Source organism: Erpetoichthys calabaricus, chromosome 7, assembly GCF_900747795.2.
Source record: "Erpetoichthys calabaricus chromosome 7, fErpCal1.3, whole genome shotgun sequence".
NCBI classification, from domain to species: Eukaryota; Metazoa; Chordata; class Cladistia; order Polypteriformes; family Polypteridae; genus Erpetoichthys; species Erpetoichthys calabaricus.
In genome coordinates, this window is record NC_041400.2 from 118,655,559 (window position 1) to 118,681,395 (window position 25,837).

General features: G+C 38.3%; 1 protein-coding gene across 2 annotated transcripts in view; it reads left to right on the forward strand.

The window, feature by feature from the left end:
• The window catches only part of mcc (MCC regulator of WNT signaling pathway), a 596,286-nt gene extending 571,441 nt beyond the window's left edge, over positions 1 to 24,845 (forward strand). For both annotated transcript variants that reach the window (XM_028805279.2, XM_028805281.2), the window contains 5 exons: positions 752 to 986; positions 7,269 to 7,478; positions 15,404 to 15,501; positions 20,486 to 20,608; positions 23,068 to 24,845. In XM_028805279.2, the coding sequence (XP_028661112.1) occupies positions 752 to 986; positions 7,269 to 7,478; positions 15,404 to 15,501; positions 20,486 to 20,608; positions 23,068 to 23,248 (847 nt within the window). In that variant the 3' untranslated portion in view covers positions 23,249 to 24,845. The remainder of the gene's footprint in view (positions 1 to 751; positions 987 to 7,268; positions 7,479 to 15,403; positions 15,502 to 20,485; positions 20,609 to 23,067) is intronic.
• Positions 24,846 to 25,837: the final 992 nt, after the last annotated feature.

The following is a 25,837-nucleotide window of genomic DNA, read 5'->3' on the forward strand; positions in this document are numbered from 1 at the left end:
AGCACACGTGTGACACTATATATAAATATATATATACATAAACATACTGTATCTCAGCCATCCAACTCTGACAAAGAGACTTTAAGGTCCATTGCAGTGCAGGTTTATCCATGCGCGTTCATCCTGAGGTCCATGTTACCGTGTCATTTCAAAGAACGTTTGGTCATTGCTTTGATGCTCAAGTAATCAGTTATTCTGTTACCTTCGCTTTGAGTACTGAGAAAAGCGCTATATAAATGTAATGAATTATTATTATTATTATTACCTTATATTTTGAAAAGTGCTCCGCAACTATCAATGCAATAAAGAAGTCAAAAATTGGATGCAAGTGTGTTTAAAAAATGAGCTGCTTCCTTGCCTTGTTTGTGAATTTGTTGTAGTGTGGACTTCTATCACCCTGTTTAACTCAGACAGTCGACCCAACTGTAGCGGATGTGATGATCATATTGATGACAGTAGTCTTCATTTTGCTGTTGTAGTTTATTATTTTGGTATAAGCATTCCTTTGTTGGTTTATTTTTGTTGAATAACAACAAAAGTAAAATTTGTTTTGTGTTGTTATCTTTGCTCAGATTTATCTAAGTTTAGGACTGGATGAGAACCAGTTCTGATTAGGAGTCGATGATAAGTGGTAAAGTCTTCATTTATGACATCCACATGACTGTAGATATATGTTTTGAAACTCTATGATACTAAGCTTTGCTTTTTGCTCACACTTATTTTACATTTGTATTTATTTTATTCTTGTCAGCACTACCAGCTCTACAGCAAGCAGCTGTGACACTGAGTTTACAAAGGATGACGAGCAAAGGCTGAAAGATTATGTCCAGCAATTGAAGAATGACCGGGCTGCAGTCAAACTGACCATGCTGGAGCTAGAGAGTGTTCACATCGACCCCTTAAGCTACGATGTCAAACCTAAAGGTGACAGCCAAAGGCTTGACCTGGAAAATGCCGTACTTATGCAGGAGTTAATGGCCATGAAGGTAAGAGACTAAGAACATGTTGGGCTGTACAGCACACAAGTCAAGAGAGCTTACAATTGAGCTGTTTTGTGCACCAGTGAGGCCACATTGGGAGGTTTGGTTTAAATATAACAAAAATGGTTTAAGGCACAAGAGGAAATACAGTAGAGAGCTAATAGAGTGATCTTACGATTCTGGAGTATGAACTATGAGGAAAAGTGCACAATCTATTGGAATGTATTTTGTAATAAATGTAGCAATAAAATACATTACATTTTTCATTCCAACAGATGGCGCATCACAAACATTTATAGTAATAAAATACATTACAATTTTTCATTCTAACAGATGGCACATCCTAAACTTTACCACTGCTTTTATGAATCCCATACCAAATTGCATGTCACAGAGACATAGTACTGTACAGGAACTCAGACACTTGTCCTTTTATTAAGGTGGATTAAGTATGAAGCTTACCAATATCTGCCAGAGTACAGTCTCACAAAACTGAGTGATATGGCTACATTCTCCTTTAACCTCCTTGGTGTTAATCCCAAGTGTGACTCTGAATTCTGTGTTATTAAGGTTAAGCCTGAGTCGGACTTGGCTGAGATCAAGTGTAGGTACACACTGTTCATAAAGCAGCAACTGTCAATGTTCATGTCAGAGGAAAGGTGAAAGTCACTAAGCCTTGTGCTGTGGTAGCCTACCAATAACACAATGATCATGCAGATCAAGCACTGACATTCTGGGGTCTCATGTGCAAGCAACAGAAAAAATATAAGAAAAGTGTGCAAAGAAACACACTTCTGTGATCTGGTTGCACTGGGCTGTGTGTTGGTGTCAGTTTCAAACCATGTCACAAAGGAGGAAGTGCACTAAATCTGCACCAGGACAGCAGTGGACATGCGGTATACTTTTCTCAACTGTTTTGCACCCTGTGCACCCTGTAATTGCTGTTTTATTCATACCATGCAGCTTTCTTTGTTTTTCTATCTCTTCCACATCCATGTATACCGCTTGTAACCTTAAGTACTCTAGTCAACCCACAACCAAACCTGGCAGGTTTATTTGGCTGCAAAAAAATAAAATTAATGGACAGATATTGTTGGGCAATCAGTTTTGAACCATGTGTTTCCTATCTGTTTGAACACCTTTGTGTCTTTATGTGTAGTCATTATTTAATTAGTAATGTGCAAGTTTTATTTATATATATAAACAGTATGTATACAGTGTATATATATGTATATGTAAATATATATATGTATATGTATATATATATATATATGTATATGTATATATATATATAGATATATATATATATATATATATATATATATATATATATGTATATATATATATATATATATATAAAATATGTATATATATATATGTGTGTGTGTGTGTGTGTGTGTGTGTGTGTGTGTGAATTTGTCACCACATTCTGTTCACGCATTCAGTGAGGAGCCCTATACAAAATTAAAATGAATTGAATTGAAAAGTGCTTTTCAGGTTTATACAGGGTAAGTTGCCACAACACGCAGTCCGAAGTGTTACAGTTCACTTTTGTGTATATTAATAGCAGAATGTTGCAAGCAATTCAGTAAAATATTGTGTATGTAATGACAAGCTGCATTTTGGTATAGACAGTAGGTAGTTAGTATAATCACATTATATGTCAGTCAGGACTGTGGGAGAAGCAGTTTGAACCTGTTCTCATCTGTTTGACCTTTGGGCAATAAAACCCTTCAATAGAGAACTGCAATAATCTGGCCAAGTGTAACAAAGGCATAACAAGAAATATCCACTTGTGATACTGAGCACTGGGGTCTCAGTCTGCCACAAGATTAAACTCTAGAGAGAAGAAAAACATATTCACTGCATCCTGGGTGTGAGAGTCTTCAGGGTACGGTCATGTTAAACCCACCACATCTAGTCAAAGAAAATGATGGGGTAAGCTGACAGCTTATGATATTCTGTTAGAGCTGAGAAGATCCCACAAGAATAGTTGTGTACTTCTAGTAGTACGTTAACAGATGACACTGATTGGTATTATAAGAGTATGAAGTGTAGATTTTTTAGTTATTATTATATAGCAGGGTTACTTGGTACTGCCCCAGGTGGGATAAAATGCAGGTGTGGTCAACTAAATAAAATTTCCAGAGGAGAAAAAATTTGATTAGATACAAGTGGGGAATTTGGTGTAGACTTACATACCAAGCAAATACACAAAAAGGTTATTCCCTGATACAAAAAAGTATAATCTCTGTCTTGATTATATTACAAGTTCCATTGGGATCAATATCTTAAAATTATTCACCCAAAAAGAAAAAAACACATTGTTAATAAAATCGTTAGAATGACACAAAATTTGCCTATTAATATAGAGATTATTTTATTACTAGAGATGTCTTTTCATGTATTAAAGGGTTTAAATGAATATATTGGTCAACTGATCAATACATTGGTTGTTACAGAGAGTGTCCGCTTTATGATTTGAGAAGAATAGAAATCAGTGAGGCTGTTTAAAATGTAAATCATTAAATGATGTGTGCAGGAAGTGCTCTGAGAAAACATCTGTAGGAGGTAAAGGCTGTGCATTTCTGGTACGTTTTCATGCATTTCTCTACCCTGGATATTATAAAATATTTAAAATCACACATTAAAAAAATGTGACTGGCTTTTAAAGAAGCAGACTTACTAAAGTCATTTATGTAATTTAGATAGATAGATAGATAGATAGATAGATAGATAGATAGATAGATAGATAGATAGATAGATAGATAGATAGATAGATAGATAGATAGATAGATAGATAGATAGATAGATAGAACTTTTTTTTATCCCCAGTGGGAAATTTGGCTTTTTACAGAAGCTCTTTAAATAAATAAATACATAAATAGGTAGATAAGTAAGTAAGTAAATAAATAAATAAATATACACACACACTTTAGTCTGAACACACTACAGAATGACTAGAAGGAAACAAATAGAACAAAGAATCACTGAACACAGTTGATCAATCCTTAGTAATCTGTTTTATTAAATTAAGTTTATTTGTTAACTAGGTGTTTTTACTAAACAAACGATATTCCATTTTGAATGAAAAATTGTTTGTTTATGTGCAAATTAATTTTCAGCCCAAAATTTCTAAACTTTAGTGTAATCGCATAGGTAGTCAAACGACTGCGGTGGAGATTACAGACAGTACATTTTCAAATCATATGGCAGGTATTTGTCGTAGTTATTATTATAGTTTCAAAGTTATTGTCTGTCTGTATACCTGCATTGTTATCACTCTTTAATTTAATATTTTCTTTATCAGTATGCTGCTGCTGGAGTATGTGAATTTCCCCTTGGGATTAATAAAGTATCTATCTATCTATCTATCTATCTATCTATCTATCTATCTATCTATCTATCTATCTATCTATCTATCTATCTATCTATCTATCTATCTAGTGTGTCTACTCACTAAACTTTAGTGTAATTATATGATTCTATTATATGTTTATGATACACTAAATATATCAAAGAAGAAGAAACAAAAGGTAGTTGTTAATTTATTTTGAATTATTAAAGTTCATTCTTGTGTTAAAATTTTTATTATTATGTTGTCTTTTTGATAGATAGATAGATAGATAGATAGATAGATAGATAGATAGATAGATAGATAGATAGATAGATAGATAGATAGATACTTTATTAATCCCAAGGGAAAATTCACATGGGGTATCTATTTAAAAAAAAATCTTAATCAAGAACTTTTATTTACATAAATTGTTTGTGTCCTATTATTTGAAGACATCAGGTTTATGTTGTGTAGCTAAAAGCTTATCTTTTTTCTTAAATATTCAGATTATTTACACAAAATGTGTAAGTCTGTTGACTATGACAATAATATATTTTGCTATTTTTATAAGTATTCCATAAAATGGGTGGGGCCTGGGAATTTCTTTGAAACCAGGTCCAGAACCTGTTCCCAGTTATACAAAATGGAAACCAATCTGCTCTACAGCGTAGGAAGAATTTAATGTTTTATTTAATGAGTCCTCGGCTTGGCCTGTGTTGCAGGAGAAGATCTCAAAGAGCATCAAAGTGCCGCCATAGACGCTAGTTTGAGTGAACGGAAGATGTAAAGTTCTGGGCAGGTAGGACGTTAAAGCAACTTTAGTGAAACTAAACACATGACATCAGAGTTTAATATGACATTGCGATGGAGATGTTTGACACAACGAGCATCCATTTAGGAATTAACAAGAGAGCTTCATGAAAACATTTATAGTTTACATCTGGTTACTATCATTCGATACTCAAAACCTGGAATCGTTCATTTTCTACTGTTAACTTCTTTACTTTTATGTATTTTCTAGATTTATAAATCTTAATATAATTCAATGATTTTTTTTTTTTTAGTTAGTGGAGTATGTGTAGTACAAGGGTGTTGTACCGTGTTAGCCATTATGAATGTGGTGAGAAGTCAAGCAAAATGACATCTTTTATTGACTAACTAAAAAGATTCAAAGCAACACAGGCCCCTTCTTCAGTGTAAACTTGTCCAGTACTTTCTCAAAACATGAATCCTTTTCTCAGTCAATAGCTGATATGGATTACCAAAAAAGGTCCGTACCTTGCTTATAATTTAGACATAACTGTCCAAAGTCAATACAGTGGAACCTCGGGTCACGACCGTAATTTGTTCCAAAACTCTGGTCGCAACCCGATTTGGTCGTGACCCGAAGCAATTTCCCCCATAAGATTGTATGTAAATACAATTAATCCGTTCCGGACCGTACAAGCAGAATGTAAATATATATATTTTTTTAAGATTTTTAAGTACAAAAATAGTTAATAATACCACAGAATGCACAGTGTAATAGTAACTAAATGTAAAATCATTGAATAACACTGAGAAAACCTTGAACTGAGAAAACTAACATTGCAAGAGTTCACGCTACAGCCTTACGAACCGATTGCTGTAAACACTTTTTTTTAAGCACAGGGAAAAAAATGAACATTTGAACAAATCTGTAATTTATGCAAAAACTAACCATAAACAACCAAGAAAACTAACCTTGCAGGAGTCGAAGTCTGGTATGAAGAAAGTGAGGAGGAACTGGGTGGAGAGGAGATTACAGTTTTGAGGTAAAGTCCCTCTGCGCAATGCACATCTGACAGAGAACAATGTACTGTACAGGGAGACACTGAACACGTGCGTAAATCACCGGCGTGTATGAACCGGAAAGGAAATGAAATAGAGCACAAAGAGTTCACAGCGAATGCACAGGGAGAGACTGAACACGTGTGGAAATCATCAGCGTGTACGAACTGGAAGGGAAACTGGCTTGATCGTCACCCGAATGTGTGGTCGTGAACAGATGCAAAAGTTTGAAGAACTTTTTGGTCGTAACCCGATTTGTACGTGTTCAGAGACGTTCGTGACCCGAGGTTACACTGTATAATAAGCTGTTTTAATTCCAGTGTTGCTTACAGTATCTCTTAACTTTTCATGATTAGTGCTACTATAGGAAGCCAATCACCTCATTAACAAAGTCCTCTGCCGGCAAGGGGGTGCAGTTTCTTTGTGCTGCCGTCTTTTGGATGCCGTGGCCTGGTTTTGAAACCTGAATCCTGGACATTACCTGGGTGAAGTTGTCACATTTTCCCTGTTTCTATATAAATTTCCTTCCAAATCTGAAACAAAAAATGCATGAGGTGAATTTGTGATTCTGTGTTGGATAACATGTTCGCATTTTAGTAGTAACCAAATGATCTGAAATTTTCTGGTAAAATAGAATGATACATAGAAAACGGACTTACATAGTGCTGAAATATTTTTCTAATATGTATTTTCTGTGCTATTTATTGTTTTGGGTTTGAATAATTTCATACATTTTAGCTACCTTTACTTCTTAATCGGATGCCGTATTATTAATGTCTATGCCTAGGCCTTATATTGTGTATGATAACTAATAATTCTATCTCATTAAATAAAATTTTGCTGCATGCTGCCTCATATCATTTGATATAGGGCTGTCCGGTCTACCGCTTAAGCAGTTTGAAGGTGTGAATAGTCAGCCTTAAGGTCGCAGATTCAAGTCCTGCCTCTGCCTCTACCTCCACTTGGCTTGGAAAAATTTGAACAAATTGAACACTTAACTGTTTCCACAATTTGTTGTACAATGATGAACCAGAAAGCTACTATATGACAATTTAACAATTTATTATCCATTGCTTTAACTCAAGTCTTTACATTTCTGTCTGTTCTCGTGATCAATAAACTTTTTACTTTGCTGTTGATAGGAGGAGATGGCAGAATTAAAGGCTCAGTTGTACCTGCTAGAGAAGGAGAAGAAGGCGCTGGAACTGAAACTGAGCACTCGTGAGGCACAAGAGCAGGCCTACTTGGTACACATTGAGCACCTCAAATCGGAGGTAGAGGAGCACAGAGAGCAACGAATGAGGTCTCTCAGCTCCACGGGCAGCAGTGGAGGCAAAGAAAAGTCTGCTAAGGTATGTGCCCACATCTCTCTCACACTGTTTCCATGATTTAGATCGCATTTACATTTATGCTGGAGGACTTGCAAATAAAACATATAAAGGGATCAGCTCCTGCTTTGCACTGACCACATCAGCATCCAGTACTTTTGAAAAATTTACGTGAACCTCAACTCCACAAGTCTTGGAATGCCAACAGTTGAGCAAAGTACACAAAAAATAATCATTAATGCATTCAAGGATCTATAGAAGTCAGGGGTGTCAAGTAAAAGGACATGGATAATAGAAGAGTGTGACAGTGCAGGTTGGCTCCATACTCGCACTTTGTTCTTGGGAGCCTCTTGAACCGACCACCGCGGATAGCATTGAGCTTGGCAAATGAGGACACCACATGAAGCAAGAGGAAGGTGCAAAGTGTTCAGTGTTTTTATTAAAAACAATCCAACAAAACAAGTGTCCATAAAGTGCTGTGCTTCAAAAACGTTCAGTGAATAAATAATCCATAAAGTCAAAGGTGAGGTGGAGGTTAAAATTCAAATCAATAAATCAATTAAAGCAATGAGGTTAAAAGCCAGAGACAGACTATAAAAACAGCGAGCCCCAATGCTTCCCTTTCAAAACTGGCATCTCCTCCACTTGGACCTTGCTGTGTAAGGAGATGCCCACCGACAGGTGCAGTCAACTTTCCTAACTGGGCTCTGTTCCCTGACGCCCTTCCTTTGGCATCTACAGGGAAACCCGATGAGCCCTACACGTCTCTCCCACCACTCACCTTCGAACCTTGCAGTGAGACTGCATCACTCAGGCCGCTCCTACTCCGCAAGAAAGTGCTCAGTAGGAGCGCCCGTATCATCGACCTCTGGTTACCATGGCCCTGTGGCTCACTCCCGACCATCTGCCTCACTCTATAAGCTTGGGGGCTCTCTCTCCATCTCTGCCTCTCTGTCTTCCATTTCCTTTTCAACCACCGCCTTCTTCTTCTTCTCTCAGTCACTGGCCAGTCTGCTTTCCTCCATTCTGCTTTTTTGTCCTTGCTCCTTTTTTTGCTCTCATACTTATGCTTCACTTTTTAAAAGCAAGGACAACTATGGCAATCAGCAGCTCCCGACGCCAAATAGGGTTGTAGACGATCCTGCACCTGTGCACTAAGTGCAGGGCCATCCGCTGCCGCATCGCACATGGGAACCGTTCTCGCCACGCTGACATACCCCCCTTCCAACACAAACACGCGAGTGTGGAGATTACTTACTTAAAAGATGGCAATCACAGGCCTCACTTTACTACAATGAGATGCTAGTTCAGCCTAGAGCACACTCATGCGCACCTACAACAGATCAACCAGCCTGATCATCATTTTTTTGCATATGTGGAAGGAAAACTACAGAAAAACCCATGCAGACAGGCATTGGGAAAAAATGCAAACTGCACACAGGCAGTGACCAGGCAGGGATTCAAACCCAGCTGCGTGAAGCCATGAGCCAGCAGTGCACACCACGGTGCCATTGTACACCCCTATTGGTCATACATGGGTAATGAGATTCTGTTCGTACCAGGAATTGTTATTTTATTAGACCGAGGACACCTTTCCCAGGTCTGCCTTTTGAGGCCTTTTCTCACACTGACTTCTGTAGATGCACATTTTCTATTGTGAGGGATGGCCGGCCGAATATTCCGGTCCACACCATCAGGCTGCTAGATGGAGTCCTCCCAGCAGCATGGAAGGTCCCCAAATTCCAGCAGGGCATTATGGACGGTGTAGTTTTTATAAACAACCCTGCTGGATACCATGGGGGCCACCAGGAGCCGCTGTAGGGAGGCTTACAGAGTGCTACGTGCCCTATAACCCGGAAGTGCATCATAATCACATGACCGGAAGGAACGACGTGCTTCCGGATTGAAGAAAAGGACTTTTAATCTGACCCGGAAGTGGTTCCAATCCTACAGTCCATGATCCCTTATCACTTCCGGGTCAGGGAATATAAAAGGACGATGAGAAATCCCAGACGCTGAGCTGGGTGGAAGGGCGGCAACGCTTCTGGGAGTGGAGGATTGTATTGATTATTTATTTGATTATTGATTTATTGGAATATAGTGGAGTGGAAGGTGCTTTGTGCACTTATTATTATAATCCATCCATCCATTTTCCAACCCGCTGAATCCGAACAGGGTCACGGGGGTCTGCCGGAGCCAATCCCAGCCAACACAGGGCACAAGGCAGGGAACCAATCCCGGGCAGGGTGCCAACCCACCGCAGGACACACACAAACACACCCACACACCAAGCACACACTAGGGCCAATTTAGAATCACCAATCCACCTAACCTGCATGTCTTTGGATTGTGGGAGGAAACCGGAGCGCCCGGAGGAAACCCACGCAGACACGGGGAGAACATGCAAACTCCACACAGGGAGGACCCGGGAATCGAACCCAGGTCCCCAGGTCTCCCAACTGTGAGGCAGCAGCGCCACCCACTGCGCCACCGTGCCGCCCTATTATTATAATAAATATTCATTTTGACTTTTATCTGGTGTCTGACGTCTGGTCTGAGGGTTCAAGGGGACATGGAGACCCTTTAATCTGTCACACTATCTTCTCAGCATTAGAACTGAAGTTCAGCCAGGGTTATGCTTGGGGGATTTTCTTCAGACTATGGGATGTTGCCTGGCTGTCTACCTTATTCCTTCTATCTCCCACTGAGGTGGTCCGGACAACATTAAACCCCTTTAGATGAAGGAGTTATATAGACTGCTGCTTGAAGGGGCTCTCTACTGACATGCAGCACTGAATGAATTCAAGTAGTCAATCATAAAGCTGGCCGGGCTCTCTGCAGCAAACCATTTGACACTCTGCACTCTGTTCCTGAGAATAATGTAAGTTGACTGCTGTGTCCATGGCTGCTTCATTTTTATTATACTAATTGAGGTAAAAGCTCAATCCATACTAAAAATAAAAAACAATTTAACTTCCAATCTAACTTTTCATTTTTCAGCGTGCAGGTAACTTTCACTTGACCGTAGTCTTGCAGGGTCAGACATACCTTTAATTATTCAGTGTGGAGCTAACTTTTACCTGGAAGTCTTCCAGATTCAGATGTCTAGAGGATCTGTTCAAAGCTTTTTTAAAACCTGGCAGGATCTAATCAATAGCATTTTAGAATAGGGGAGAAGGACTTCTTTCTCTCGTTACTACTCTCAAAGTTTTACTCTGGCTGTTGGCCTTCCTCTCTTTCTCATGGGTGGGGGTTGAACTGAATTTATTTTTGTTAAGTCTGACTTGATTGTATGGAATGTTACATTCTTTTAATAAATGTAAAAACACAAAAAAAAGAATTTCACCAGTGCACAATGAAATCTCTGAATGTCAGTCAAATTCACACTCAGACATCCTGAGCAGCAATTGAAGTGAAGCGATCACATTTATGTTGTAGGGTGAGCTCACACTACAATCTTTTTAATTTTAAATGTTTATTTTTTAAATAATTCCAGATTATCTATTAATTTTAATTGGAGTGTTCCATGAACACTGCACCTGTTTATTTATTTTTACATACGTCATGGGCTGCCATCTTTTCTACAATTAAACCCTATTGAGCTTCCCATGACCTTAAGCTGGAAAGAGCAAGTTTAGGAGGTGGATGAGTGTTTTTAGCATTACCTGTAGAAAAAAAAATGTAAAATGTTTAGTTTACTTTGTAAATACAGGGGGATTTGTCTAGATAAATCCCAAAAAATTCAATACATTAGATTCGCAAAATAATAAAATGTAGTAAAAACTGAAGGGTGGTGTAGTTGCAAATTAATCACTTTTAAAATATGCCTCCTGCTAAACATCTGCTAACGTGAGTTCTGCATTTAGGCACTACAATTGAAAAGAAACAGAATAAAATACCACATTTGGCCAGCACTATAATTTTATTTTCTTGTCTCAGTCTGTAATACTGATACAAGCAAGCAAAAAACATAACAAAATATATGCTGTGTCAGCAATTGCTTTAACTGGATATGCAAATAAATTTCTCATTAGAAAGCCTTGACTGCCCAGTGTTTAAGAAGCATGGCGGCTGCAACAGAGAGAGACAAATCCCATCGCTAATGCATTCAAGTGTACAAGCATCATGGAAATGCGGCCATGAACTACTGGTAATAAAGCTGAACATTTTAAAGAAGCCAAGTGCTTGTTCAGTAGTCTGGAACTAGTCCTATTTAGAGATTCATTTGTTGGCAAAATTGTCTTCTGTGGTGGAGTGCATGTGCATTATTACTAAGATCATTATTTTTCAACCATGAATGTAACTGTTGGGAGGCTGGAATACAGCCATAAATACATCAAAGCACGTTTCTTGGTATGGATGTCAGGTTGATTACATATTATAGAAAGTAAATTGACCCTCCACACGCATTAGAACATTAGAATATTAGAACAATCTACACGAGAACAGGCCATTTAGCCTAACAAAACTCGCCAGCCCTAGCCACTTAATTCTTCTAAAAAATGTTGTCTGGTTTTGAAAGTCCCCAAAGTCTTAATACTTCATATATAGATATATATGTGTGTGTGTGTGTTGAAGTGATAAGGTTACATGAGATCCTCAGGCATTGTTAAAAAGTTAGATTTTTTAAACTATGTATTAATGTTTCCAAAAATAAGCTTGAAACTCCTCTTGGTGTAGTGATGGAAAAAAAAAAAGTCAGAATAATTAATTTTCTTTATCCTGGGAAACGTAAGTGAGTTAAAGTCTGGTGGCCTTGGAGCAAAGAGATCTTCAAGACATCAAGCGTTTGAAGATCAGTACCTTTATTGACATATGTTACTTACCGTATATACTCGTGTATAAGTGAAAAATCGATCATAAAATCAGACCCCAACTTATACACCCGTTCAAAAATATAATTTAATTTTTTTTTTTTACTCTTCTTGCCTCCTCCAATCTTGCATCAGTTTCTCAGACACATCGAATTATGTTGCAGCAGCACAGTTACCAATTTCTTTCGCTACGACGTTTAATTTAAAACCAGCTTCATATTTTCTTCTGATCGAACGTAGATAAGGAATGCTCTTAAAATAAAGTTGTATGAGGGTGTGAGATACAAAAAAAAAAAAACACAAAACAGTGCAAACGTCTCTTCGGAATAGTTCGGGTATTACTGTGTGGTCACGTAGGCACAATACATAGAAATAAAAGGCAGTGTGCTCCGTGGTTACTCTCTCAAGTACAGAAGCGTATTAGGGCCACGGAGAAGAAAAAAAATTACATACACAGTGAAGAGAAGCAAAGTATATGTCGAGAATAAAGTCGAGAAGAGGAAGAGAGGAAGTCAGTTTAAGAAGCATGTGCCAAGTAACATGGGTCAGGGAACACTTAACACAAACCATTTAATGTGCTACATTACTTATGATGGGGTTTGAGAAAATCTAATAAATTAAACATTGATTTTAAAAAGATGTTTACGATCTTCTACTTTAATGACAAAATAAACTATGAGAATAAAGTCTCGACATACACTTTTTTTTTCTTCTCCTTGGCCCTAATATGCTTCCGTACTAAGGTGGGTGTTAGCATACCATAATCTCTTGGACCAATAGCATGAGTTTTCCGCATTCGACTTATACAACCAACATTATAAAATACTGGAAATTATATGGTAAAAAATCAAGCCCCAACTTATCCACGGCAGAACTTAAACGCGAGTATATACGGCACTTATCCCTGTCCACAGTCTGCCGTTTTTCATTTACACAAGTGTTATCTTCATTTTCCTTCCACAACTCAAATATATGAAGGTTCAGCTAATTCATCTGCATGTAGCTACCTGTTAACATAATGCAGCACTGAAGCAAATCAATCAACAAGTTCCAGTTTGTCAACTGTACACAGCACAATGAACTTCCTACTTGTATGTTTCCTCAAAACAGTTGACAGTAATGCAATACCAACAAAGTCACACACAAAAATACACATGGTGATGAACATTAATCAGAAGTGTCATACGTTAAATTAAAAGCGATGTCTCAGTCATGCTCTGTCATAGAGAATAAGTTTAGAGTCACCTGTAAACAAACTTTTGATTTGAAAATCAGGGTATACAGAAAATAAACGCACACAATTGGGTATAATATATAAACTGAGCACAGACTGTGATCGAACGGGATGGTTATGAGCACTTCAAGCTCTTTTTGCAACAAGGAATGTCTCCTGGTCCTGTCACTGGGTTGATGCCCTTCTACGGCCTTGTCCAGCTCTCCTCGTGTAATGGCCAGTTTCCTGGTATCTCCTCCATGCTCTTGAGACTGTGCTGGGAGACACAGCAAACCTTCTTGCCAATGATACATATGGATGTGATGTCCTGGATGAGCTGGACTACCGGTGTGACCTGAATCAGCTGCAGCTACCACCTCATGCTACCAGTAGTGACAAGGACACACTGGCAAAACACAAAACTAGAGAAGAATCAGTCAGGAAGAATAAGGAGAGAACAATTTCTGTCACCACCCCTGTAAAACCATTCCCTTTTTGAGGGTTGCTTTGCTGTTGCCTCTCCAGTGCACATGGGTTGTGTCTGTCTGTCATGCGATTACTCTCGAACCACTGGGGCCTTGACCTTAGTCCTATGATGCTATATGCGCCGGTAAGGCAAAAAAAAATGTTCCTAGCGTCAACCTTCACAAGTTCATCAGGGTTCTCTCGTGTTACCTACGGCAAACTGCGTAGACAAACTGATCAAGAAGGTAACCTGACAGAAAGAGAAAGAAGAGTAGAAACATCTGCTGAGTATGAAGCAAACACCAGAATCTGATTAGATGATAGGAATAAGAAACGTGACAATGCCGGCATCTACTAAGCATCAAGCAAATGCGGTGAGGCAACTACTGGACTTGGAACTTTGATCTTGGTAGGACCAGAGGTCCGCATGTTTCTAGTAAACCTCATAATATGGAGACTGTTTTGACTGTGGGAATTCACAGTATTAATAAAAAAATGTACATTGTGATTGGCCGTGTTTTACTAGATAGCAGTGTATGCCTGTTTAGAATCTTTCCAAGTCAGGAACGTAGAAGGTACTCTTCACACCTTTGAAGGACATTGGTTACTTAACAAATAATGGTGAAGAAGCAGAAATAAAAATGGATAAATGGGCAGATGGTAGTTTATTCCAACAAGCAAAGGAAAGAAAGGCCAGCAGGTTTTATAACACAAACTGCTGCGAAAGCCCCATCAGTCCATTAGCCAAATTAACAGACTGCATCTCTGTATAATTGCAGTGAAAAAATAGCAACCAGGCCTTTTCATTTTTTAAAATGTGTGCTGAAGGCATTGGTGTTTTTTTTATTGAATTGCTAAATAGATTAGTGAAAGGCAAATAGTTAATGGAAAAGAACTGACAATCATCAGCAAAGCTCTTTAGATTCAGGCGTGTGCTTTTTTTAGGCGTTTTTCACCATTGCTATACAATACATTTCAGTTAAACTTTATATGTATTTGATCATTTTAGGATATACAAATTAATACCAAATGTAAGTATCATTCACCTCTATTAGTAGAGTCACTGTAGAAAGTCGCTAATAGTTTGAGGACAATCATATATTATATTGGGATAACCTCTTGGCCAAAACCTTGGATTTGCTTTTAAATTAGCTAACAATGAAAGCTTGACCATAAGTGCTATTTCTCATCTCTTTCCTACATTTGTATATTTTTATAGTTGATCCCTGGGTAAATGAATGATTTATTAAGTTAAGCTAAGGGCACTTTAACAGCTGTCTGACGCATGAGATTCACCATTCTATCCCAGTCCAAATGTGTGCTGTAGTCCAGTGGAGATCCTGCTCTCCCAGACTGCAGTGAAAGAACATAATAAGAGAACTGTCTCCAGTTTACTGCCATTCAGATTTCTCTGTGAATATAAAATTGTATCATCTTCACCCTGTCTTCTCTTTTAGGATGCTGTGGATGGAGGATCGCCTGCCATGAAGTTGGGTGAATTAAGAACCCTCAGTGACAGCGATTTAGCAGCAGAGCTCACTAGTGCTCTCAGACGGTAAGCAGCTGATTAAATAATTAGAAAGAATTTTCCTTTTTTTTTGTTTTATGTATTGCAGAGATTTAAAACCCTTAAAAGATTAAATGCTGTTTTAAGTATAAGTGATATGCAAACCCCTTTATCATATGCGGAGCATTCATTCAATGTGACCTATAAATAAAGTGGAGATCTCTTAGTACGGGCCTTTTGATTTTTATATTTGCACTTATTCATTTGTATGTGAGGTGCTTATTAAGCATTTTTTTTTGTTATGCTCAGTGAATTTACTTTACGTTATCAGACTACTGATAAATTAATAGACAGTACTCCTGGCTGATGCTCTTCTGATCGTATCGTAATACGTTATTAAGATATCTCAGTACAAGCAACTACTGTACTATAAAGAATTCATCTGAACATCCCACATCTCTGTTGTCCTTTATATTGTCATTTTTATTTTATAAACTAGGGGGCTTCGCCCCCTGCTCACTTTGCTCGCCAACCCCCGTGTTTGGTTTTCCGGATACACACTTTTAAGATTTTTTTTCTTTGAATTGTTGCTATTTCATTAGTTTCACTTTTATTTCAGAACTTCTGTAAAAACAATATTTGTAATCTTGTGAGTCCCAATATGCTGAATCTTTTTAATGAAGTCAGGATAGGTTTCTCTGTTTGGAATTTCAGCATAGACAAAACAATCTACATCATCAGCAGTTAATAATTTTATTAATAATAATAATTAAGTAAAAAAGTAAGTAGAGTTCTGCATTGGACTCTTGTCTGTAAAGTCGTGCTATTTTCCTCTCACAGTTCCAAAAGTACATGGGGTTACCAAGGTGATACCCCAGCTTTTGTCACATGCATAGTTATACAGGACAACATGCAGTGAAATGCATCCTGATCCGCTTATCAAAAACTGTGCAAAGTTAGAAGAATATCAGTTAGATTAACAAAAAGTCATAGATTGAAAGGTAACAGTATAGTAGAACATAATAAATAAGTGCAATTATGTGAATAAAGTAGAATTAAGTGTTAAGGTGCAATAGTGTAGTAATTATTGTGCAAAACCAAAGTTAGACTGGTGCATAGTTAAATGAGGCAGTTTGTTTGTTTGCACTACTGCGATCTTTACTTCCATCCATCCATCCATTTTCCAACCCGCTGAATCCGAACACAGGGTCACGGGGGTCTGCTGGAGCCAATCCCAGCCAACACAGGGCACAAGGCAGGGAACCAATCCTGGGCAGGGTGCCAACCCACCGCAGGACACACACAAACACACCAAGCACACACTAGGGCCAATTTAGAATTGCCAATCCACCTAATCTGCATGTCTTTGGACTGTGGGAGGAAACCGGAGCGCCCGGAGGAAACCCACGCAGACACGGGGAGAACATGCAAACTCCACGCAGGGCGGACCCGGGAAGCGAACCCGGGTCCCCAGATCTCCCAACTGCGAGGCAGCAGCGCTACCCACTGCGCCACCGTGCCGCCTGCGATCTTTACTTTCTTTTTTTTATTTTCTAATTTTCCTACTTTCATATCCTTTAACTTTCTAACATTTAACCACATGTGTATAGCGCCGTTTTTTGTTTTTTTTTTGAGCCTTTCTAATTTCCCTGGTTTCATAGTCTCTAACCTGCTCTGCGTGTGTTTAGTGTCAACGTTTGTAAACATCTTTATGAAGTTCTACTTTCTTGTACTCATTGTCTTTTAATTCTGAGCCGGATTGGACGTGCTTTTTTTTCAATTCCACTTGTTCCGGGCTGATAATTACTTTCCTTATTTTCTGAATTTGCACCTCGATTATTCTTTTTTGCTCTTTTTTCTGTCCAACGCATTTGAGTCTCTTTTCTTCGCTTAGATGTCGACATTTAATTTATAACGTACCTCATACGCTTTATATGCGCTGAGAGCCCTGGATCTGTGTGTGCTCAAATCCTTCACAAGACTGAATGTTCTGCTGCCTATTGTCCTATTTGATAGATTGTAAGTAGGGCGTGTCTTTGGTCTCGTGGGTCTTTAAAATGTCTTACGAGAAGATCACGTATCGTAGACTTGCTTTTTGCTTTCCATTCCAGGATTTTCTTTTATATACAGAGAGATGTCTTTACTTGAGATTGTCAGTAAAAAACTTACAAAATAAGGTATACAATATTTTCCCACTGACCCCCTTCATTACTTCATCCTCTCACTGAATTATAAGCACTGTGTGCCAACCTTGTCACCCTGTTTAAAGCACTAGTCCAAATAAACTGAACAAAAACACACGCTCGGGGGCTCAACAGAAGCAAGGTTTCCTCATCGTCATTTCAGCCAGCTTGGCTTCCCTTCATAAATGACTCATTTGAGTGGGTCGGTCATGCAGAGTTCCATCTTGCGGAGGCTTCTTCCTGAAGTGAGTTCCCCTCTCTGGGCATATCTCAGTTTTATAGCATCCTGGGTGGAAGGGGTAGGGCTTCCAAGATGCTGTGGGTTGAGTTTAGTTGTCCTCATTGGGCATCTTCTCAGTGCTGTAGGGAGAAAAAGAGACAAAAAAGGGTAACGTCCTGATTTTTGTTTACATTCAGAAGACTTTGTTTTCAAGTAATCACTTTAGTTTCTTCTGTAATTTCAGTACATGTATGAGATAATTTGCAAGGCAGACAAACAATTTTTAACTACAACTTAACTAAAGAACTGTGTCATCACATCTCACAGGAGAATGTTCTTTGATTTGCAAAGTTAACACTAGAATTACTGAAGCCTACGAAAAAACATGTAATCCCAGCCCACCTTTAATCCCTTCGCACCTCTCTGTCAGCATCCTTCGTGTTGTAAATGTGTCGATCAGCACAAACAGCAAGCAGCCTGCCACCCACCGCTACAGCTCAATTTGCAAAGAAGGTTCTCAGAACTCAAGTCTTGTTTATCTTGGAGTGAAGTTCCTGGAGTTGTAGAGGGTAAATAATATGTCGTCATTTGGAATACATACATTTCATGTGTGCTCCGTATCTACAACAATCTATGTAAACACACTGTTAAAACAGAAATGTTTTTCATGTTTTAGTAATAATTGACAAAATGTAGACATGAAGTGTATCATGTGTGAAGCCTGAAGTCCAAATATCAAATAAACACTTTCACAAAAGGTACAATTATAACCGAACAAGTGCGCTTTTTTTCAAGAATATAACCGAAGCTAAAGAAAGCAGGTTAGGGTAGGTACACTTGTTTTGTTATACTTGTACCTTTACATAGATTATTCTAGACACATGACTATGTTGGGACTCCGGAGCAGATGGAGGTACTGGGAGAGGAAGATCAAATATCAGCGGGGGTCCCATAAGTGGAGCAGGTTGCCCTGACTGGTCAAAAACAAAGATTTCCAGTAGTTATAAATTATTCTAATCAGGCTAAAAATATTATGGGTGTTTTGCGCTCTCATTTTATGGGAGCGCAGGGCACTCATATTCCATTACAAACGTATCAGCTTATCACAGCATACAGGAGGAATAAGAGCCTAAAAGATATTTTAGTTAATGCAAAATGCCCTTCAAAGAAACGCAGAAATAAAACTGCCTGGAGAATCCCCTTTGTCAAAAAGAAAGTTATCTTTAACAAATTGACAAAGGAAAAGAGACCCATTTCTCAAAAATTTCAAATTCAATATAAAAATTGCATATATGGATACAGTGCTCCACTTGTAGGATGATTTACGTAGGTGAGACTAAAAATTAATTATGGGATATATTCGTCCAACATCTCAGACTCATAAATAACCAAAAGAAAAAAACTGCTTTATATAATCATTTTGCAGTAGAAGGTCACAAACCAATGATGTTTGGTCTGCAGCAACAGTCTGATTGGAATAAGAGAAGAAGATTAAAAGCAGAAAATAAATGGATTGTGGCTTTAAATACCTGGTTCCCAATGGGGCTGAATGAAAATTAAATTAAAAAAAATTATTTTAGGGGGTATTTATTGAATATTTATTTATGAGTTATTTATGATTATTAATTCTTTAATAAATTATCGGGGGGCTAATATATGTTTATTTAATTAATTTATTAGGGAGTTTTATTGGGTATTTTCTGTTTTTACTAAAATTTTAGGGAGTACTAAAATTTTAGGGATTATTTATTGATTTTATTAATATGGATATTTATCGATATTGATATTATTAATTTTATTAGATATTAGTATGTATAAATTATTTTTAATAAGAAAGAATCTTTTATTCACTTTTTAAGAGAATTTGGGATCTGTATATTAGTGTGGGGTTGAATTGAACAAAAAATATTTATATTCTAAATAGGGAGCTAAGTGTGCCAGAGCACACCATTATGGCATTATCCCCTACGCTAAAAACTGACAAGTCTGTCTAGTGTGAACTCTGCCTCGATTTGAACAACTTTCACAAACCGTAAAAAATGCATTATAGAGATGCATGAAGTTAGGAAAGGCTCTACAAGTTTTGCTAAAGACCTGGGTATTCATCAAATCCACAGGAAGACAAGTCGTCTGCAAATGGAGAAAATTCAGGACTGTAGCTATTCTTCCTAGGAATGGACAACCGGTAGAGCTCATAAGAAGAGCACAAAGGACAATCCTGAAAGAGGTGTAAAAGTGCCCAAGAATAACAGCAAAAGACCTCCAGAAAAGTCTACAAGCTTCATATTTTCTTCTAATTGAATGCTCCATCGTAGATAAGGGATGCTCTTATGGTAACTGTGTATGAGGGTGAGAGATACAAAAAACACAAATCAGTGCAAATGTCGCTTTGGAATAGTTTGGATATTACCGTGTGGTTTTCCAGGACACGCCATTCCGGTTTGAGGAGTGCATGTCCAGTTCCCAGCGCCTCCTGACTGTGAACTGTTTTAGAAATGGATTTCCATACACAGTTGCTTCCCCTTATTGTACAGCTGACTTAATGCTTTGTGTTTTGTTACACAAGTTTTACTTTTAAGAGAATTATCTTTTCATTTTTTTTTTTTACTTGTCTTGTGTTTTTTCCCAGAGAAAAGAAACTCAAAAGCCGAGTCCAAGAGTTAGTGGCTGCCTTAGAAAGACTCACTAAAAGTAGCGAAGTGCGGCATCAGCAATCTGCAGAGTTTGTCAACGATTTAAAAAGAGCCAACAGGTAAGAATTATATCAAAACCAGAAAGGAGAGCCTGCTTATCCAAGTTGTCATTATCAGGAAGTCAAAAGTTGATTTACAGTTAGTTTATTGCATCATACAATTATTATGAGCTGTCATTTTAAATATGATGAATATTTAAATTGATGTTTAATATCCATGCTATACTTTCCTCTACATTAGTATTCATTAACGATCACAATAAATAGACTAGTAAATTTGTAATAAGAAACTTGCGATAAGATTAGCATTCTAAGAGTTGTTTAGTATTCTTTGGATCCCTGGTCTGTAATTAGAACATAAAAACTTATCACAGAAAACACACATCAAGAGAAGGGTGTTGTTTAATCGTAAAACCAAACCAGCATGGGGATCATCCGACAGCAGGTCAGTGCTGTTGTACCTCACACATTTTCTCAAAGATGGCCTAACAGCCACTGTACAAGTCTTGGATTATATGAATAACATAACAAAAAGTATTAGCTAACTGTTTTATATAATTGAAAATATGGAAATCCATCGTCAACATCTTCCACCTTCAATTACAGTGTTAAAGTTTTAGTTCTTCTCCCACTGCCCTCTTGTAGATCCCATCAAGACCCAACATTTATGCTTATTGAAGAGTTTCTATCTATACCATAATAGTTAAAGGGATTATTTAGAAGGTGATATCATAAAACACTGTATTTCTGGTTAGGAACAAAATCAATGTTAAAATCAAATTTTTCTACCAATGTTAATCACCGGATTTCATTTAACCCTTCTATAGTGGATTAATTCTGCCTTCTTCTGCACCCCAATCAAGGTCCTTCTCTTTCTTAGAATTTTGTCCCCAGTACCACTTACCATTCTCCTCACCTGTCTCATGACCCTCAGTTTCACCAGAGATCTGATCACTTGATATCCACAGCTCAGAATCTTTAGGTTTTAGGCTTCTCCAGTTTCCATAGATAGATAGATAGATAGATAGATAGATAGATAGATAGATAGATAGATAGATAGATAGATAGATAGATAGATGTAAAAAGGCACTTCATTTCTTCAGTATTTTTCTTACCCTGCACACACGCTCTACATCACCGAAAGCATCCCACAGAGTGCTGATTGGTATTGTCAACTTAGTGACCACATATAAGTGACAAATACCGTTGGCTCTTTCAAATATTGAAGTTTTTTTAAAACTTTTGACAAGAACAGGCCATTTGGTCCCACAGGTTCAGCAGTGCTATTCCTCTGCATACACCAAAGTATCTTTGAGTTGAGATTGGAAGGTCCCTCAAGTTTTATTGATTGCATTTAAACATTTAAAGAGGCTTTTGTCCACCTCTTGAACCCTCAGGTACCACTCCAAACACCAGGTAAAAGTACAATTCTTCTTTATTCTTCTATTGTACAGTGCACAAAGCACCCTCCACTCCACACTATTCATATAACTATTACACACTAATCACAAACCAATCCTCCTCGCCCAGACACTTAGCCACCCTACCTCCCAGCTCAGCTCTCTCGAGTGGTGGTGGCTGGCCTTTTTTATACCCCACCCGGAAATATTCCAGGTGCTTGATCACCTGGGCCCAATTGCATTTCCGGATGGGGCTGAGGAATTGACCAGCCGGGCTGCAAAGTCCATGCAGCTCCCCCTGGCGGCCATCCAAGCCCCCAACCACGCTGTGGAGGACTCCATGTCCCATGGAGCCATGCGCCAGGTTGGGGAATCATTGTCCACCAGGGAGGCTGCCACCAAGCGTCCCGGGGGAGGTATTGAGCTGCCCACGGTGGCTCCCCCGGAACAGATGCAGCAGGGGCGTCCCTGCCGGGTATGGGACCCGGCTATCCTTTACAACCTCCACATCCACTTGATTTTATGGATTATTTATTTATTGACAATTTATTGATTTGCGCACCGCACCTACCCCTTGCTGAAAGTGTGTGTCTTCATTTGCCCGGCTCATTTCGGTCTATGACTATCAATGTTTTTGGGTTAGAAAGGCTCCCAGAAGCAACCAGGGAGAGTGGAGCTGACCCAGACATCCAAATCATAGTTGCCACACTTTTGCTCCCACAGTCCTATTTATTGTTACAGAGACCCTCCAGGTCCGGTTAAGACATAGCCAGACTTATTGCCCTCACTGCCTTTGGAGAGCTAACATCTTATGTGTTGTGGATGAGGCTTTGAGGCCTGACCAGCCCAGGGACATGAAGCTGATGGATGAGGTCTATCAAATGCTGTAAAGTAACAGATGATTAATTTCCTTACAGTTGCCTTTTGTTATTTATGAACTTTTGTTTTGTTTTGTTGATATTGTGTTTAATAATTCTGAGGGAATTGAGGGTACTTTCAGTGAAATGTGTTTAAGCAATTGGGAAAATCTGTCAAGGAGAAAAGGAGTAGCTGAACTGTGCATCCGCCCTGAGTACTCACAGTTATCTAATCTCCTGTCATTATTCTTTGAATTTGCAGCAACCTGGTGGCGGCCTATGAGAAGGCAAAGAAGAAACACCAAAACAAACTGAAAAAACTAGAAGGGCAGATGATGGCCATGGTGGAGAGGCATGAAACTCAAGTGAGGATGCTGAAGCAGAGAATAGCCCTGCTGGAGGAGGAGAACTCTCGGCCTCACACCAATGAAACCTCTCTGTAAAAACAGTCAAACCAAACCGCACACGTGCACCTGGGAACAGCAAGCCGCATTGCGTTGGCTCAGGCGCACAGATGCAGCACTTTGTAGAGCTCAAAGTGACCTTGAATATCATGGGATATCGTCTTCTTGTCTGCGCACCTTCCCCCATGATTTGTTCTTGGGTAGAAACACGTTGTCACCAGCATGGTCATGTGAAGAGGAAGGTCACATGGTATCAGCTTGATTGTATTTAGTTGTACTTTTGTTTTTTTTGTATTTTTTTCTGGCTTTTTGCAGAACAAGCTCCTTCAAGTCCTTGAGGGCACATATCTCCGCGTCGGAGAACTCCTGGCCCGCTATCGGTCAAAATAACGTCGACTGGAAACAAAATAACGTACTTTGGGTGGACTATCTCAATGTCTTCTCCTCTTTAATTTGTCACTGCTGTTTGCAAACCAGCAACAAGTTTCTTTGGATCTTTTCTACGAGAAAATGATGGTTCTGTGAACAGCCACCCAAACTGCCATAACTGGCGCTCCAATCTTAATACAAGGAATGTGTAGTTTTTTGTTACTATTTGATATTTAATTGCCATTTTTCAGACCTGTACAAGGTATTTTTGTACATTTTTCAGAATGTTGTCTGCTTAACTTTCTTTAAAGCTGCTATCCTCCTTTAAAAATGTCTCCTTTATTGTCTCCAAATTATCGGTACAAATAATTCTTAAATCAGAGTGGGTATTGCACTCATCTTGGCTTCCTAATCTCCATTTGTCTCGCATTCATGTTGCTGATGGCTGGCTTGTCTCCATTTTCTGTGTTGAAATGTTAAGACGTTCGCTTGTTTCGAAATTTTGGTTGTCTGTTTAATTGTTTAACCGCTAGGAGTGTAGCCTTAATGAGTGAGACCTGTCCTCCATGTTTGGTTGTCCAACGAAATGATACGGCACGGGCAAAGCAGAAATCGAGCAAAGCAAAAAATTGCATATCCTGGAAAAACTGTAATGCATTCTTTGTTTTTAACCTTCTAAACATCAGAATATAGGACTGCTGTACTGGTGGTAAATATATTTGTAATTTCTATTTTTGAGAATTCACTTAAGCTACTAGATGCATCAGCTGCTTTTTATTTTTCTAGCTCATTTGAAATGAATGTATCCATTTTCTAAACACACAGCATATCAGCGTGAAGACCCCCCAACCTGATGCCATATTCTATGGTATGTCCCCCTATGTTCCTGTTTTCCTTTCTTCATCGTTTACTCCTCTAACAGTCAGGAGTTATCCTTGATATGTGACTTTCTTCCAGCCACTTGTCCACCAGCGGACCTTTGATCGAGAATGTGACGGAATAAAGAAAGTACCAATGAAGGACAGTTTGACTGGTGGCTTTCATCGAATTGCAAATATAAAATCTCAAATGATGTCTCACTCAGTGTTATCATGCTTATCATCTGCCCAAATGTATAATTAAGTGAAAAAAGTTTCATTGTTTATATTTTTATACATTTAGTATTCCATATATATATATATATATATATATATATATATATATATATATATATATAAATATGTATAGGCATTTAAAAATCTAAATAAAATAATTGTGTTCAATAAAATTTGGGAAATGAATGGCGTATATTTGTGAACAATCCATAAAAATATTACCTGATATAAGTTACACTTACATGGACAGCATCTTGCTTAGTCAGCGTAACTGGACGGTCTGGCAGATTCGGAGCTGATCTCAGCAGGATGGCCCTCCAGGGCAGCCAAACTCCTCCTGGGCAGGACCTCCTGCAGGATCAAGCCTGGGTGCCTAGAGGAACTGCGAATAAACATCTGCAGTGGATTCACGCAGTCTTCAGTCTCCTTCACTTTCTGCTCAATTTATTGTGTTGTAGATTTAATTTTAAATGGATGCATTTGCTACATTTGGCCATCAATCTACACTCAACCCATAATGACAACGAGAAAACGTGTTCAGAAAGGTTTGTAAATTTATTAAAAATCAAAAACTTGAATCTCTTATCCATATAAGTCTTCAGAGCCTTTGCTGTGGCACTCCAAATCGTGGTCAGGTGCCTCCTGTTTACTTTAACTCTCCTTGAGATGTTTTGACAACTTGATTGGAGTCCACCTTTGGTGAAGAGAATTAATTGGACATCGTTTGATGGTGATGGTGTGAGGAACCTTCTCAGAATTATCAGCGGCCCTGGCACTGCCCTTGTGGGACACCACTCTTAACATCTGCTATTTTTAATATATATGATTTAGATAGGAATATAAGTAACAAGCTGGTTAAATTGTAGATGATACCAAATTAGGTGGATTAGCAGATAATCTGGAATCCGTTAAATTATTACAGTGGGACCTGGACATCATACAAGCTTAAGAGAAGATGTGATTGAAGTGTTTAAAATTAAGTACAGTGGATCGAGACTGTTATTTTAAAATGAGTTCATTAAGAACACGGGGACACAATTAGAAATGTGTTAAGGGTAAATTTCGCATAAACATTAGGAAGTTTTTCTTTTCAAAGAGAACCTTAGACAATTGGAATAAGCTACCAAGTAACATGGTAGACAATAAGACTTTAAGGACTTTCAAA